Source organism: Corvus brachyrhynchos, unplaced genomic scaffold (assembly GCF_000691975.1).
Source record: "Corvus brachyrhynchos isolate BGI_N302 unplaced genomic scaffold, ASM69197v1 scaffold209, whole genome shotgun sequence".
In the NCBI taxonomy this organism is placed as follows: domain Eukaryota; kingdom Metazoa; phylum Chordata; class Aves; order Passeriformes; family Corvidae; genus Corvus; species Corvus brachyrhynchos.
Genome location: NW_008246056.1, coordinates 2,135,147 through 2,152,216, shown reverse-complemented (window position 1 = coordinate 2,152,216; position 17,070 = coordinate 2,135,147). Strand labels below are relative to the sequence as shown.

Below are 17,070 nucleotides of genomic sequence, written 5' to 3'. Positions count from 1 at the left end.
ATCTCTCTTGGCATTTATACTCCTTGCTTGGTATGTAATTTCCTCTTTGCTTTGGCAGTGGACACAGTCAATTAATCCATTAATTAAGAAATTGCAGAGCTGTGACGGACAGAAAGAGCTCTCTGACATTCAGCAGAGAACCAATGTACTGTGGGGCCTTGTCTCTCTGCTTTCCACTTACTGCCCCTACAGCTGCCAGTGGGGGAGACTGAGACCCTGGAAAGCTTTCCAGGACTGTATTTTTACCTTTTCCATACCTCTAAGTCAGCCTTACAGAAACTGAGGAGCATCTTAAAGAATAAAATTTACTCTTAGCAGGTAGTGATAGTAATCCTGGATCCTGAACATAGGTCAGGGTTTAATCCCAGCTGACAACAAAGGACTCACAGCTGGTCCCCCTTGCTGCTCCAGTGGGATGGGGAGGAGAATCAGCAAAAAAAAAGACAGAACTTGGGGGTTGAGATATGAACAGTTGAATAATTGAAACAAAGTAAAATCAGAATAACAATAATACAATAATAATAACAAAACTAATAGTAAAATGGAGAAGAAGACAGAGAGAAAACACAAAAAAGATGAGTAATGCACCACAGGATTATTGCTCATCCCCCACTGACCAATGCCCAGCCCATCCCCAAGCTACGATTGGCTCCCCTTCCCAGTAACCCCCCCAGTTTATACACTGGGCATGGTATCCTGTGGTGTGGAATATTCCTTTGGTAGCTCAGGTCAGCTGTCCTGGACATGCTCCATCCCAGCTTCCTGTGCACTTCCTCTCTGGCAGAGCATGGGAAAATGGGAAGTCCTTGACTCACGGCTCAGCAACAACCCAAACATCCCAGTGTTATCCGCATTATTCCCTACTAAATCCAAAACACAGCACTGCACCATTTCACCGTGCTCAGCAAAGAAAAAATTAACTCCATCCCAGCCCAAACCAGGACAACATGTTCAAATGAAGATCTTGTTTATGTTTTTCTTTATGGTTTTCACATTCTGTATTCTTGTAGTGACAGATGAGAAGGACTTCCCAGATCATCTGCCAGCAGTCACTTTGCAGTCTCTCTCGAAAGGCTTTCTGCAATTCCCTTACACTGACTCTTTATTTCCCTAATTCAAGCAGGTGAAACCTCCTCTGGAAGGCAATAATTTCGCAACCCTCCCTCCCAAGTCTCCGTCTCATGGTGCCACAGGCGACGAGGACAGTTTCGGCACCCGCAAAGCCAGATCTTCCTTTGGCCGAGGCTTTTTCAAGATCAAAAATAATAAGAGGACTGCCAGTGCCCCCAATCTGGGTAGGTACTGTGCCTCTGCATTCAGATTCTTTGTATTTTGAAGCATCTTCACAACAGCTGTAACAGCCCCAAGAAGCAGCAAGGCCAGCCTTAATCTCACCATGACTCGGTGGCACTTTTGTCAGTAGAATGTTTGGAAAAGATCAAACAGCAAGAAAAAAAAAAAAAAATCAGTGATGTAATGAAGTATTTGATGTGGTTCAGACCCTGCTGTGGTATCTCCCCTGGGACCTTGCAGGGGCTTGCTGCTGTATGAAATGCTGGCTGTCTGGCAGTAGTTCACACATGGGATTTGTGGGCTTTTTTTCCCCTGGCTCCATCCTCAGTTTATCTTTTTTCAGATACACAAAAATAGGGCAGCAGCACTCAGTCTTCCTCTTTATTTATATTTTTCACAAGCAGCCTTGCAAAAGAGATGGTGACAACAGGAACAGGATTGGCAAGTCATTCAAGCCCACATTTATTTTTTACCTGGGCGGGGGGTAATTAGGTATTGAAAATGTTCTGCTTAATGCAGAAGTCGCTGTTGCCACCAGCTGGAATCCTGCTTACATTTACTGCTCTGCTCTAGTAGTCTTTCCACTGATCCAGTTCAAGCATCCAGTGAGTCTGCATCAGATCTACTGCCAGTCATCTGAGGTTTTTGTTTTTCTCTTGCACGAGGTTTAGGAATTTAACTCTTTATTTCAGAAGCCTGAAGGGGGATAGCTTCTGCTTTGTTACTTAGTCCAAGACAGTTTTAAACTTTTGTTCAAAACAAGTAACATACCTACACATTGATGATACACTGCCCGTATTTGCCTGTGATATATAGCCTGGGCACTTCCTAGCTTACGTGGAATAGATGTACAGTCTGTTCTGAGGGTTAGACTCTTCGTTTTGGTTTATTTCATGTGTGCTTTTGTGTAATCCCCTGTTTTGTCCTGAAATTAACTTGTCTAACAAAGCGCAGTACTTGTGGCTTTCATAAAGGAGTGGAAGATGGGCCATCAAAATCAGGGTGCTGTGACTTTGAGTAAGTTATGATGTTACCCAGATTTCAGTGCTTCCACCTGCTGCTGGCCAGATATTTGCCACCTCACAGGAGCAGTGGGTCCTGGAGCAGGTGACCTCCTTGCACCAAAGCGACTGCGGTGCTGTTCTTCCCTCCCCACCACAGAGCTCTACTCCATTCCTTTGTTGTGAAAGGGCGTTTCCCAGTGATCCGAACCCTGTGTGAATTCAGCGTTTGCGTGGCGCTTGTGTCTCACATCCCTCCCTCCTTTTGTCCCCTACTTTGTTGCCGTGACTTTGGAATTGTGTTTGACCTTGTACCTCTGCGTGTTCTCTCCCGTTGTGCTGCGTGTGGGTTTGTGCCTTGTGTGGATATCTGAAGATCGCAGTCGAAGTGCCAGTGCACCTACTTTAGGTACAGTAATCCTGCATGTCTGCCCATGCCAGCCCTGTGCCCTGACTGCTGCTAACAGCTGGCTGTGGCCACACACTTCCCAAACCACAGCCAGGCACCAGAGCTCTGCAGCAGAACTTCTGCCCATCGCTAAAAGGAGTTTTCACGTAACATCTGCCCTCGCTAAAAGTCACCTGTGCTGTTCTGAGTAGCTGCTACTAATGAGAGAGATTGCGGGTCAATTTGCAGAGACCTTTGCTGTAACTTTGAGCACAAAGTTACCACAGACTGAGGTACCAGGTGAGAATTGGTGATGCTTAGTTACCTTTGTGCTGCCACCTGTCCTGCATCCGCTGGAAGAGTTTAAAGGGTGGTGACATAGGGAATGAGCTGTATTTCCCAGGCATTCATTTCAGGGAGTTCTGAGGGAAAGCATGTGTAATTCCTCTTCTAGATGTAGTTGTATTTATGATATAATAAAACAAATGAGAAATAATTGGGGCAGATGGGGAAGGAGCCAGTCACATAGTAAATAAAAACCAGTTTTGTGATGTGAGCATTCCCTGGGTGGTTCTGGCAAGGGCAGGTGAGCCCTGCCTTAGGAATCAGAGCTGTGTCAGTGGGGTGGTGGTACAGCCACCTAGGGTGACAAAGAGACCAAGTGCTCTGGGCCCTTTCTTTTTCCCACATGGCCCCCTAAATGTTTTCTGTTCTGTGGGATAGTGTCAGTGCATGAAAAGGAGCCAGCTATGAGGAGCAAACAGCGCAATTCCCACAAATCTCTGCTTCTAATGCACCCAACCTTGTCCATGTGTTCTCTCTCTAGAATGCCATTTACATGTTTTTGGGTTTTTTCTAAGCTAGCACTTTACCTTCTACAAGTTAAGCAAAAACCACGAATGCCACAGCCTGGTTCGATGTTAGTGCTGTCTCTCTCACTGGCAGGATCCCCGTGCTCAATAGTGGCCAAACCAAAGTGCCAGGAAATGATCTTTTGTGTGACCTGGTTGCTTCACTGCAAGGTTTGACAAGGTGGAAGATGGGACATGTTCATAGGTGTTCTGGCTGAATCATCTAAAGGTTGCCCAGCAGAAGGACACACTGGCAAAGTTTACAGTTTCTTGCTGGTCATGGCACTTTTGTGGCCATCTCAGCATTAACTCTGTGGCTTGAGACCGCATGTCCCAGCAATATAAGCTCTGCCTTAGTGCTTTCTTTACTTTTCTCCTGGAAGTCTGAAAGTCCATTTCAAACACAAGTGATGGTCATTTAATTACAGAGCTATATTAAAAGATGCTGCAAGTGATTCCAGGCCTGACTGCCTTGCCACGGCTGCTTCAGCTGAACAAGCTCATGCTCTCCCTCTTCCCCAGCAAGCAACTGGCATAATCTCCACGTGGTAGTTTTATTCAGCTATCTGGCACTTGCTGGCACATCTCTGCTTATGTAGTTTAGTAGATACTGCAATTCTATTAGTTTTCTTTTTAAATGATCTTAAAATTGTTTTTTCCTTTAATAGTTTAGCTTTTGTGACAACTTCCCCTTTGGGGACAAGAACCCTCAGGTTCATTGTCATGGAAAACAGCTACAGATCAAGGATTTAATGCTTTTAGAGTGGGTGGTAACGTTGAGGGTCTCTGATCAGAGGTGTTTTGTTCATCACTCAGAAGATACTGTTCAGACAGAGCCTAAACTCCGTGGTGTTCCTCTGAGGAGGAACAAAATATTCCACAGTTTGCAGAAGTGAGCGGAAGAGGGCCCTCCTTCTGGGGCAGGAGTTTTGTTGCTGGAATTTCCTGGCCAGGGAATGAAATACTACAGGTTATTGGGAAGAGTATCTGCAGGGAAGTTATTTGTTTTTTCTGTGCTTTGGGGACTCCTGGTTTAGTTCCCTTCCACTGCACTGAATTGTTTCTGGGCACCCACGTGCCTTGGCTCTGTCTGGGGAAGCACTGTAGGAGCACTCCCTGAGGAGGAGTAAATTTGGGATTTAATTCACTGCTTGATTCACAAGGTGGATTTTCCCACCTTGGATGCAAGGCACTTAACCAGAGCAGAGCATTGCCTTGGAGCGTTACCAGCCAGGCCCATGAAGAAGGAACATGTGGCACTTCTCACGGATTTTCCCATCCCTCCTTGCCCCATTTTCTTGGCATGGTGGCTGTCAATAATTTTAGCAGGAGTTATTCCCAAGGTCAGGAGCACGTCTGTACAGTCCTGCACAGGAAGGTCTTGACAGAACTTACATTTTCTAACAGCTGAAACGGAGAAGGGATCTGCAGACCACTTGGATCTGGCTGGCTTGCCCCCCCGCCCAAAAGAAGCAGATAGTCTGCAGATGGCACCACCTTCTCCAGATTCCAGGAAAAAGGCCAGGGGAATCAAGAAGTTGTTTGGAAGGTAAGTAAAAGATGAGAGATGACCATTCTCCAGAGCTGGGGCTTGGGTGAGGTTTGCTGGGAACACACCTTCCCTTTCTCCCCCGCCAGCGGTTGGCTCGATGGTTTAATATCCCAGGAGCAGGAGCCTGTGTGGTATTTGGGAGAGATAACACGAGGCTGGGGGCAGGTGGAAGAGGAGCTACAAGCCCTGGGAGAGATCTTGCCTGTGTTGCTTGCAGTGGCAGCAGCAACGTGCCTTTTCCTTAGCCAAATGTGCTTTCTTCCTGTAGGCTTAAAAGAAGTCAGTCCACCACCTTCAACCCAGACGACATGTCCGAGACGGAGTTCAAGAGAGGAGGGACGAGAGCGACTGCGGGGCCCCGGCTGGGCTGGTCACGGGACCTGGGGCAGTCCCACAAGTAAGACACGAGTGCGGCCCCTGTGGTGGTGCTTGGATCCCGATGGCTCCAGCCGAGCAGGAGGGCAGTGCCTAAATGGAACGTCCCCTCTCCTGGCTAAGCAAAACCAGGCAGATCCAGGCCACTTCCTCCTGTGAGAGAGGGTCTCTGCAGGGTTGAGGCGGGCTGGGTGGTGGAGTCATGCTGCTGAGCTCTCGCCCTCGCAGGATGGGGCCATGAAGCAGCACGTGAGCCCTCATGTGGCAGCGACAGATACTCCTCCTGTGCCTTTCCTGCTGCACTTCCAGGGATTAAAGGAGAAAATGAAACATTATGGTCTCGGTCCAGAGCTGTAGCCACGCTAGGCAGCAGAGGTTCTTTTCAGTAGGATTAGTAGGCCGTGTTTATTGTGGCAGTGGCAACAGATCAGCAGCACCCAGAACTTCATCGTGCTTATGGTTCCCCCTCAGAGATTGTCCCAGCTCCCACAAGATGTGAATTAGGCTTAACTTTTGGCTTTCTTATTATTTATGAGAAAAGGAGATTGGAAGCACGGGATTTATCAGGGTTTTTTGGGTAAAATCTCCTGCAGTGAGCTGGACATGCCATTCGCAAAGTGGACCAAGGAGCAGGTTTGCAACTGGCTCCAGGACCAAGGGCTTGGCTCTTACATCAGTAATGGCAGGCACTGGATACTGTCTGGGCAAACACTTCTGCAGGCTTCTCAGCAGGATCTGGAAAAGGTGAGGAATACTGGAAACACTCCTTTCAAATAAAGGTACAAAAAAATCACTGTTTCTGTGCATGTAGATTAGGTCTGTAAAGTGCACCTGGCAAAAAAATGTAAACAAGATGAGTTTTCAAAATACTGTCACCTGCAGTGATGCCACATCTATTTCTTTTTAGGTGAAGTTTTGTAGAAATTTAATGCTCTGTAATGAAGCTAATAATTACAAATATGTGATTTAACTTCATTAAGCATGGACACATAAATTGACGATGGCACCTTCTAAAAATACGCATGTGAGAGTGCCTCATTATCATACGGGTTTGTAGCCCTGCTTCATTAGCACTCGTATGTGCCACAGTTGTTTTATGCCTGTGTGAGAAGGGTGTAAAAAGGTGCTGTTTCGGTCTGATTGTATTTTCTGTCCATTTTATACAAAGAGGAACGAGGATTTGTTACACACAGCTTGATCAGTCTGTCTTTAATTGTTGCAGAATTGTTTGTCTCTTTTTTTAAAATGGGAAACACAGAAGAAATCGATTCAATTTATACTTTTAATCCATAGTATTTGCTAAAGTTTGAATTTTCAGCTTTTAAAAAACCACTCTCCTCACCAAATAGTAAGCCTGTTTTCTCAATTGGGTAGTTACACTACAACTGGAATAAGAGAAGTGTATTATGAACATAATGGCTTACAGTAGTGTTATCAGAGGTAACATTAACCAGCAGGCACTGGTGAAAGTGAAAATGGGATTAAAGAGATCCTGGAATGGCTGCACTTGCAACTAAACTGGGGAATAATGTTATGCATTTGGAAGCATTAATGAATTTCAGTAATTCCTGGGACATTCCTGTGCTCTTAATTAAATAATTATTTTAACTTTACCTGCCTAAGTGGGAGGGGTGGAATTAATGCCAGTAAGTATTTTTTTGAATGCTAACGTTTTTATTATGTTGTGGGCTTTTTTTAAACCTGGTATGAGAGTATTGTGGCCGACACTTCCATACAATTTGGAGTCCATCACTCCTTTAAATGAATCTACCACACTGTGAAACTAACCCACCACAGCAAGTGGGCCTTTGGTGCTGAACATGTGCTAACACGACTGAAATTCAACAAAAAAAAAATGCACCTGCCAGGTCTCCAGCAATGCTGTGAAAGTGTGACTCTCAGAAACCCTTTGTCATTCAGCAGAGGGAAGAATAAAATTGTCTCTAGATTTACTGCTTTTCTTCCTTTCACAGGAGCTTGGGATAAAGCACCCTTTGCATCGGAAGAAGCTCCAGCTTGCTCTGCAGGCACTGGGATCTGAAGAGGAAAACAACCATGGAAAACTGGATTACCACTGGGTTACCAGTAAGCTTTTATTGCATGCTTGAAGCAGTGGCTCATTTGGGGCTCTGAGGATGGGAGCAGTAAGTGGTGCTGGGTAACTTGGCCACCACTCTAACAGGAGTGTCTGTCCTGCCCTAGGGTGGCTGGATGACATTGGCCTGCCCCAGTATAAGACCCAGTTTGATGAGGGGAAGGTGGACGGCCGCATGCTCCATTACATGAGTGTGGTGAGTAAATGGTTTCCTTCTTTCCTGACAACTTTTCCATGTTCTTGGCTTCTCAGTGTTTAGAGGACCCCTTGAAACTCTAGTGGGTGTCCTGGGTTAATGCTAACAGCTGTAACCTATAGAAATCAGATACTACTGCTCACCTGCAAGTATTTCCAAAGTTCTTTCCGTCTTTAGAGCTGCTAGATTCAGGTGGAAGAGCAAACACAGTAAGCAAGAACTTGGACTCATGCATGAGAAATGGGCAATCCCGAGCTTAACAGCTGTGTGTGACACTGGTGTGCTCAGGCAGGGCTGGTACACAAAGGTGTGCAAATGCTGTGTTTTTCCTGCTTTTGCTGTTCATTTTGTTATTAATTAATAGAAGCGGGTGGAATCTTTTTCTTCAGTGAGCAAGCATTCTGTCAGCTTGCTTATTCATGTGGATGCTTAGGTGAAGAAAACCCAAACAATTTCCTTGGAAGAAAACTGCAGTTTTAAGAGCCAGCTTGTTTGGAAGCAGGCTACACTTAACAGCTTTTGCATTCCAAAGTGCTCAGCACAGGCATCACCTCCCCACTTCACGGCCAGTCAGGTGAAGGCAACCCAGCAGGTTTCCTTTGTGTAAGGGCTCAGGTGAGATGAGATAAGACCTTCCTTCTCTGGGGACACAAATGCAAACTGAACATGGCTAATATTAATTATTTCTGTACAACAAAGAAGAAATCAATCATAGCCCTGCTCTCTCATGAGCCATGAGTTACCTTTTCATGCCGCACTTACATGTGTTTTGCATAGGCTTCATGTCATGGTTTGCAATTTTATTCATTATAAGATTGTTTCTTCTCCTTCTTAACCCTTGGAAGTGTGATGCCAGCAGCCTCCACTGAGCTTGATGTTGTGTTGGGAGATTACTACCATTGTCACTGCCCTGTAATTGTAGATCACTGGGGATATTTTTAGAGCAAGGTTAACCATCAAATTATGACAACAGATTCGCCGTAAAACCAACAAAATACGCAAAGTATTAAGCTAATACTTATGATCTTTTGTAGTTACTCTGACTCCAAATAAACAATAGTGAATATTATTATTTTATAATAAATGAAATAGCAAACCATGACATAGTAACCTACTGTTAGACTCATCACAAAGTTAGCTGAATACAGTGGGATGTTTGGGTAAGCAAAGAATCTTGTCTTAAATATCTGACAAAATAGATTCCAGTGTTCATAACATATAAGTAATACTGAAACATTAGGCCAGGCTAACCCTGGGACAAGGGTGCATAAATTTGTTTAAGTTAGCTAAATTGCACTTGGACTTTTAGACACTTTTCTTCTTCCCTCTTTTTTTTTTTTTTTTTAATTCTAATAATAGAGAATGCCCCAGTTTTCAGGGTAATTTATTGTTTTCAGTTGAACTTCTAGCTGGACATTTGAGGTATTAAAACTTCTGGCAGGATTAAATGCCAGGTGGGTCTAGTGTAGTGTGTCAGTGCTGCCCTGGCTCTAATCCTGTCCCTGAGGTTGTGTCATCTCACCCTTTTTCCCTCCTTGTTACCTCAGGTTTCTTGTACTCTGTATCCTATGTGAGAAACATCCCCTAAGAGCTAGTATAGTGCAACACAGGAAGTTTTTATTTTGGGGTAGATGGTATGATGTTAATTCCCTGTCTGGCACACTAAAGTCTTCCCCCAGAAGTGCCAGATGTGCCATTTTAAGCCAGGGGCCAAAGCAGTCCCTTCCAGGAGGATGCTGGTGCCATGAATAAGCACGACCGTGTTTATTGACTCCCTCTTGCTCTTTGACAGGATGACCTGCTGTCCTTGAAGGTCGTCAGTGTCCTTCACCACCTCAGCATCAAAAGAGCCATTCAGGTTTTGAGAATAAACAACTTTGAGCCCAACTGCCTGCGCAGGAGGCCGTCTGATGAGGTATTGCTTTACAAGGAAGCTGTGAAGAGGAATCCTCTAGGGTTTTATCCCTGGTGTTTCTGATTATTCCTGCTCTGCTGTCTCCTCCTGTCTTCTTGTTCTGCTTCATTTTTAGTTTCCTTTTTCTCATGCTGTTCTTTTAACCTCAAGCTCTGACATCATTTTCTTTCCTCTACGTGCCATGACCCCAAACTCATGTCCCCTTTTCCAAGTCTCCCGCTTCTCCTCCAAGCCAACTGCTGGCTGTTTAGGCCCAGTCTCTGATGTGTGATCGTCTTGAACTCAGTGCACTGTTGCCACGAGTCTTGTGCAACTCTCTGGAAAACTGATGGCTGTGTCAAAATTTTCTGTGTAAAAGGAGTTTGGCCCCAGTACCAGGTGGGAGACTGCCATCATTGTGTTTTGGAAGCAGCAAATGCTGGACAGGGCAATAGATGACAAAATGACCCAGACTCTTGGATTTAGATTCACAATGTGTATCTCCAAGAACAGCACAGCAGCTCAAGGAACCAGCTGAATTTTCAGCTCTACTGGTAGAAATGGCAAATAATGCTAATGCACAGCACGATAATCAAATGACCTAACACACCCCTGCCCCCTGCCCAGACCCATTTCCAGGCTGCTCTTGCTGCAAGGTAGCAATCCAGGAAGAGATCTTTTTCTCAAGTGCAAAGTCGGATTGTATTCCTTAAGGGCAGGAGAGGTTTGTTTCAGTTAAGATTGGGGCTGGGATTTGGCTGATTTGGAATGTGTCCTTACCTGCCTGTTCCTCCTGTTGGCAGAATAATGTGACACCTTCTGAGGTCACCCAGTGGACCAACCACCGCGTGATGGAGTGGCTGCGCTCCGTGGATCTGGCAGAGTACGCACCCAACCTGCGGGGCAGCGGAGTGCACGGGGGGCTGATGGTGAGCTTTTGGGGTGGCTTCTTCCATTTTATTCAAAAAAAGATGTCTGGGAACCACTAGGTCAATGTTCTGGCATTATCTTTGCTGCACACGCCTTGTCTGCTTATTCTGCTTAATAAGAAGTTTCTTACCTTATGGTTTAAAGGATATGAATGTCCTGAGGGGAAGGACTGTGGTTTAATACTCTGAATTCCCCTCACAATGCTATTTTGGTATGGCATTCTCCACCTCCTGTCCACCTCCTGTCCTCCAATGCTGCTGTGCTGTTAACAGCCACGTTCTGCCTTCCTAGACCTGGATATGGTTTTATTTTGTGAGGGAAGCTTGTTACTTTCGTAGAATTTGGGATTACACTGTCAAACCAGGATTGTTTTTAATTGCTCTAGCATCACATACTCCAGACAAGAGATTTATACCTGCAGAGGTTTGTTGTGGTGATTAGGAGTTATATCCCTGCTCCAAACATTTTATGTCTGTTTATTTTCCAGAATTGGAAGAAGATGCTGGGTAAACATTTTGTCGCAGCTTTGCACAAATAGTTCAGTTAAGGGTGGATTTATCTGTTCATTTCTTCTTACCTGCAAATTTGTTCCTGTTTATAACTCCAGAAGGAAATCCTGGAGGTAGCATTTTAGGAATCCTTTAACTAGTTAACTCTCTTTCCTCCTTCTTTGTTGTATATTTCCTCTAAAATACAAACAAAAATCCCAAAGGGGCCTTAGGGAGTGACCAAGATAGGCCTGGATGTCTTTGAGATCTCATCAGACTGTACTGGCTTCAGCTGGATTCTCTGGTTGGATTCCCAGGTTTTGGAGCCGCGTTTCAATGTAGAAACCATGGCCCAGCTGCTGAACATCCCACCCAACAAGACGCTGCTGAGGCGGCACTTGGCCACTCATTTCAACCTCCTGGTGGGGCAGGAGGCCCAGCAGCAGAAACGTGAAGCCATGGAGTCTCCAGACTACGTCCTCCTGACAGCAACTGCCAAAGTCAAGGTCGGCCACTTGTTCTGGGAGGGGTGTGAGGTTCCAGGGAGGCATTTGGATCTCCAGTTTTATCCATGCTGGGAGGGTGCTTCAGTAAGGTCTGAGAAAAGGGGTTGGTTCCCAAAGCAAGAAGCATGAGAGCAGGACCTGGCAGATCTGTGTTTGACACTTGTGTCTACCATGAACAGGCTACTTCTCAGCCTCTCTAACGTGCACAGACAAGAGGTAGCACTCGTGTTGTCCTTCTGTCTGTACTGAGAGATGTTTGGGGGAAGACTGTCCCTTACTCATGGTTTAATGTGGAATTTTGACCTCATTTGGGATCTGTTAAATGGTGGTGTCTTAACAGTGGTGGAATGAGAGGACACATTGTCCTTTCAGATCTGTGTAGGAGAGCACTGAGGTTTTGACCCTTCAACATGGAAACACCAGAGGGCACGAGTAGGCCTCTTAATTATTTGCTGATTCTCTAACTCCTTGGCAAATTTCTCTTCACTTTTAAGCCAAAGAAACTTACCTTCAGCAATTTTGGGAGCCTGAGGAAGAAGAAGCAGGATGATGTGGAGGAGTATGTGTGTCCTATGGAGCTGGGGCGGGCATCTGGCAGTGGATCAAAGAAGGGCTTTAAGCCTGGCCTGGATATCCGAGTATATGATGATGATGATTTGGACAGGCTGGAGCAGGTAAGCCAGTTCTAACAATTCCAAGTCTTTGTGCTGTCAGGTTTGGTGGGAAAACCTTCCATTTCCCAGGGAAGCCTCCCTTTTGTTTTGGCCCCTGACTTCTTGCTGTCACACAGCTTTACTGACAAAAGGGTCTGCTCCTGAGGAGGTTGAAGCTGTGAATGCAGCAGCTTTAGGGCCTGCTCTGGAGTTACTCTCCTCTCCTGACAGGCCACGTTTCTCCCTTGGTCTGAACATCTCAGTAAATTGTGTTGCCACTCTGTGGTAGCAGGGCAAGGGGGAATGGCTTCACACTGACAGAGGGTGGGTTTAGATATTAGTAGGTTTAGGATATTAGAAAAAGGTTCTTCCCTGTGACGGTGGTGAGGCCCTGGCACAGGTTGCCCAGAGAAGCTGTGGCTGCCCCTGGATCCCTGGAAGTGTCCAAGGCCAGGCTGGATAGGGCTTGGAGCAACCTGGGATAGTGGAAGGTGACCCTGCCCATGGCAGGGGGGTTGGACCAAGGTGATTTTTAAGGTCTTTTCCAACCTAATCCATTCTGTGATTCCACTCTATGATACAAAGAAGTTATTATTAATTCATGATGCATTCTGGTTTTTTAAGATGGAAGATTCAGAAGGGACGGTGAGGCAAATAGGAGCATTTTCTGAAGGCATCAACAACTTGACAGTAAGTGTGTAAATGGGTCTGTGCAGTAAGATCTCTGCTTCTGCAGGATGGGTGTAGGCCCCTTGGCAGTCGCTTGCGATAAACAGGGTCAGTGAGGTCCTTTGAGTCTTCTACTGGGACAGAGGGCACAACTGAGTGGTTCAGGAAGGTACCTGCCCATGCTGGTGGAGAGGTTTGGTGGCCTGTGCTGGCTTCCCACACACTGGGGAGGGCAGGGGACATGGCCCCCATTGCCCATGGTCAGTGGGTTTCCAGCTGGGGGTCAGGCTGCATTTTCTGGGTGGAAGCCCCGAGCCACTGGGGCCAGCGCCATCAGTGAGCTGGTTTTGCAGCAGGGTGGGTGAAAACTTCCCTCAGCAGAACAAAGCAGTGGCTGGCAGGCAGTGTTTGCTGCCCAGCACGGGCCAGGACCGTGCCAGATGACTGCTGCCAGTTGTGAGAAACCTTGACTCTGCCCTCCTTTCCTTTCCAGCACATGTTGAAGGAAGATGAAATGTTTAAAGACTTTGCCACTCGCTCTCCTAGCACCAGTATAACAGATGAGGACTCCAACGTGTGACAGTCACCACCAGGCACTGACAAAGGCTCGCTCTCCTGTGTGCAAGGACATCCCCGTTCCACATGACAGGCAGCAGATCATGTACTTTACATTGCTCTTGCTTCTGTTTGTTAGAAGTAACACTGAGGGGTGGAGAATTTTAAAGAGAAAAGGAGAAAAAACAAGGTGCCTCTACTCTAAGTTGCCATAAAAACCACCCAGACACTGGTGAATGGTAATCATTTTAACTCTATTTAATGTACAAACTGGTGATGTGTTTCAGAGTGTTGCATTTAAATTGATGTGGTATGATAGTGCTCCTTGTGCTTCTTCATGGCCTCAGATAATCCTTTATACTGTTTGAAAAGAACAGAAGATGTTAGGTGAAAGTGTTGCGTCTGTAGATAACCGCGCATCAGCTCTCTCTGCGCTCTCAGCTGAAAGATAGAAGTTACTGCTCTTTTTTAAGTGCTTTTCTTTGGCACAAACACCAGTTCAGCCCTATCCAATGTAGGATTTTAGTCATCTGTGCCCTGCATAAGCTCCCCCGTAGCTCTTGACTGTTGCTCCTATTTTTATACTGTTTTATAAAAAAAAAAAGAAAAAAATAAAAGAAAAAAGAAGTATATGAAGTACATATAAAAGCAAAAATTTAAATTTTGTGAGATAGAGTGATGGAAAGTTGCAGGTGTGTGAGGGAAGGGGAGAAGGTTGTAAAAAAATTATGCCAGTTTGCAAACCAGCTGGTTACTGGGAAAGGCAGGCTGACCTTTGGAACTGTTTGCTTTCGTTGCTTTTTATTGAGTGCACAGTTTAATGATCTTCCATTTGAGATGAAACAATTCTAAAGCACGTTCCTTCTGGCAGTGGCTCATACAGAAACTGCACATTTTAAAATGTCTTCTTTCTTGTCCCCCCAGCAGTAGTTAGTGCATTCAACAAGGTTATTAACACTTCCATGACTTAAAAAATTTCCTTAAAGTTGAGAGTACTCCCTGCATATGGAAGGGACATTTCTGTGCTGTGACTAACGTGAAGATGGTGTAGTTGCAAAAAAACAAATAAAGTTATATAGAGAAATGTATAGGAAATATATTATTTCATATTATTAAGCCGAAGGTTGGACTTTTCCTCCAAAATTCAGATATCAAATGTGTTGTTCATCATTTTACCTTCTTAAAGCACAGCTCCTCTGCTCTTGAGCATCATCAGGTTTTAAAATTCCTAACTAGCCAGTGGAAATCTTATGTCAGACTTTGGGTATTGCGAGGTGTCCTAGCCGAAAGCAAACAAACAAAAGTAGCTTTTTATTCCAGTGGTCATTTGTATGGTGTTGAACGTTGCATGTATTTTAGCACAATGGCATGAAGCTGCTTTGCTCTGTAAAGGCAAACTGAAATCCAGCTGGAATTGTTCCTTGCAGTGGTGTTGCTTTGCCAAGCGTTTTGTCGCTCGTTTTGTCGCTCTCCTTGCTGGAAGTGAGACCATTCCTGGTGTCCCGCAGGGGATTTGGGGTTTGTGCGGACTTTGTGGGTGTTTCTAAAACACTCTTAACAAAGCTAGGAAAGGAAGAAAGGTTCTTCCCAGGATTTTCAGGGAACTCCCCTCAGATCAGAGGCATATTCCAGCATTATAATGATGTAGCCTGATAACCTGGACCTTTGAAGGGTGTACAGTGTGGGTGATTATTAATGTACCAAGATGCAAAATTTAATGTGGGCAGGTTTAGGGTGCAGATGCTTGGGATGTGGATTCAGGCCTCCCTTTCTGTGAATACTCTGCAATATTGTTATTATTTACATGGAAGTTGAACGTGAAACCCTGTGGAAGCACTGGGAAATGTGGTGCAGGCTTCCAAACAAAAGTTTTCCTCCGGATGGCTCTCGCTAGTCACCGGCTACTGGACAGGACTGGATATTCACAGGAGGGAAAAAAGGGAGCTAGTGACACAATACTGTGTGCTGAAATAGCCACAAACACTCTCCAGTTTCTCTGGAGTGTACCAGTGAGGGCAGTGATGGTTTATTTAAGTGCAGTGTAAGCAGCATTCTGCTCCAAACAATCCTTTCCTGGCAGCCAGGTCATCCCCTCGGAGCTGCCACCTGAACCCTGGTTCTCTTACGGGGTGGGGACACAAGAGAGGTGATGAAGTCAGGAGGTTTTTATGTGCGCGTGTGCACACCGTCGATACCGTCGGGGTGTTTTAATTGGTGCCTGTTTGGAGAGGGCAACGTAACTGCTGTGTATTGCCATGTGAAATCCAATAAAGTCTGTGGAAAATGCCAAGTGTTTCTGGAAGCCAGTTCCCTTTTTCACACATCCTCTGGTTTTTTTTTCCTTTTAATTTTCCTAGGAAGCTTATTTTGTTCTATTTAAAAAGCAAAGGAGGGAAAGGGGACAAAATCACACATCTTTTTGTTGACTTGTTAGTTCATTTGTCAGTAGTGCCTGCAGCAGGGCTTGACTAACAACTAAGAAATCAACTATATCAAGATTTTTTAGTTATTTCTGGGATCCAGATTTGAACAATCTTGGGTTGTTTGGTGTGGTGAGAAGTGGCATCATCATTGCTCAGTGTGTGCTCCACTGGGAGCCCTCTCAGGGTGCTCTGTCCCTTCTTGCTGTGAAAAGGACTCTCTGCTCCCAGGTGTCTTTCCCTTCTCTAGGAGATTAAAAGAAAATGGTGGTTTCATCTCCGGGCAACACCCTGTGCTAAAAAATGGTTCCTCTGCAATAGTCCTAGAAAGGAGATCCAAGGAGATAAGATCAGACTGGAATGAGACAACATCAGCCAAAGAAATGGTGCCGGAATTAACAATAAGGAAAACAAGCACAGATGAATTCAGTAGGTGTGAAAGCTACAGGGCCTGTTGGGCTGGTTCCTGCTCAGTCAGCTGTGGAGAAACACACCCAGGAGAAAGCCTGGCTGCCCCGCAGGCTCACAGAGCTCAGCTCTGCTGTCACCTTCACCGGGTAGGCTGCAGGTATCCATGTGCAGCTGAATAGGTCTGGCTGGGCCCGGCACCTGCAGAGCTTCCGCTGGAAAATAAAGATTCTTCCCCGAGGCAGTCTGCATGTGGAAACGACCTCCTCCGGCACAGAAAATGGGCCAGAAGGTCTCCCAGGAGGACAACCAGGAGAACAAGGCTGAAACTCTGGTCATCTGTGAAGTCTTCAGCCAGGGCGTGCTCCATGCATCTCAAAGGCTGAAGGACTATCTCGGTTTTGTGGATCCTCAGAGCAAATTCCAGCCAGCCACGAACACACTGAGCGAGATCTTCCTGGTCAACTTCATCAGCTTCTGCATAGGAAAGGGCGTGGAGGAGCGGATCATGACCAGCAAAATGACCAAGCAGCAGTCCTCCCTCTTCGGGGTGGACTGGGTCTGGACTCTGTGTGGGTCTGACAAGCAGATCAAGCTCCAGCTCGCCGTGCAGGCTCTGCAGCCGGCCGAGCTGTTCCACAGCGAGGGCCCTGCCGAGGATTGCTGCCGGGAGGCCGCGCTGGCTGACGAGTGCTTCCAGAACATGAGCAGGTTTGAGAAGCTGGCCGAGTTCTGCCGCCTGGTGGGACGGGACTGCCTGGGCTTGTTCGTCATGTTCGGCGTGCCAGGGAAGCCC

The 17,070-nt window shown here is 45.9% G+C and overlaps 2 protein-coding genes across 19 annotated transcripts in view; both read left to right on the top strand.

Moving 5' to 3' along the window:
• PPFIBP1 (PPFIA binding protein 1) overlaps positions 1–15,736 on the top strand; it is a 73,241-nt gene extending 57,505 nt beyond the window's left edge. For 11 of the 18 annotated variants that reach the window (XM_017745807.1, XM_017745805.1, XM_017745804.1 and 8 more), the window contains 13 exons: positions 1,121–1,295; positions 2,671–2,703; positions 4,941–5,082; positions 5,354–5,482; positions 6,054–6,204; positions 7,434–7,545; positions 7,663–7,751; positions 9,544–9,666; positions 10,449–10,574; positions 11,381–11,569; positions 12,064–12,243; positions 12,847–12,912; positions 13,385–15,736. In XM_017745807.1, the coding sequence (XP_017601296.1) occupies positions 1,121–1,295; positions 2,671–2,703; positions 4,941–5,082; positions 5,354–5,482; positions 6,054–6,204; positions 7,434–7,545; positions 7,663–7,751; positions 9,544–9,666; positions 10,449–10,574; positions 11,381–11,569; positions 12,064–12,243; positions 12,847–12,912; positions 13,385–13,471 (1,602 nt within the window). In that variant the 3' untranslated portion in view covers positions 13,472–15,736. The remainder of the gene's footprint in view (positions 1–1,120; positions 1,296–2,670; positions 2,704–4,940; positions 5,083–5,353; positions 5,483–6,053; positions 6,205–7,433; positions 7,546–7,662; positions 7,752–9,543; positions 9,667–10,448; positions 10,575–11,380; positions 11,570–12,063; positions 12,244–12,846; positions 12,913–13,384) is intronic. The other 7 variants (XM_017745811.1, XM_017745810.1, XM_017745800.1 and 4 more) reach the window with 3 other exon arrangements.
• An 88-nt stretch (positions 15,737–15,824) lies between these two features.
• REP15 (RAB15 effector protein) overlaps positions 15,825–17,070 on the top strand; it is a 3,796-nt gene continuing 2,550 nt past the window's right edge. Inside the window, exon 1 of the mRNA XM_008642482.2 lies at positions 15,825–17,066. Within this exon, the coding sequence (XP_008640704.1) occupies positions 16,525–17,066 (542 nt within the window). The 5' untranslated portion in view covers positions 15,825–16,524. The remainder of the gene's footprint in view (positions 17,067–17,070) is intronic.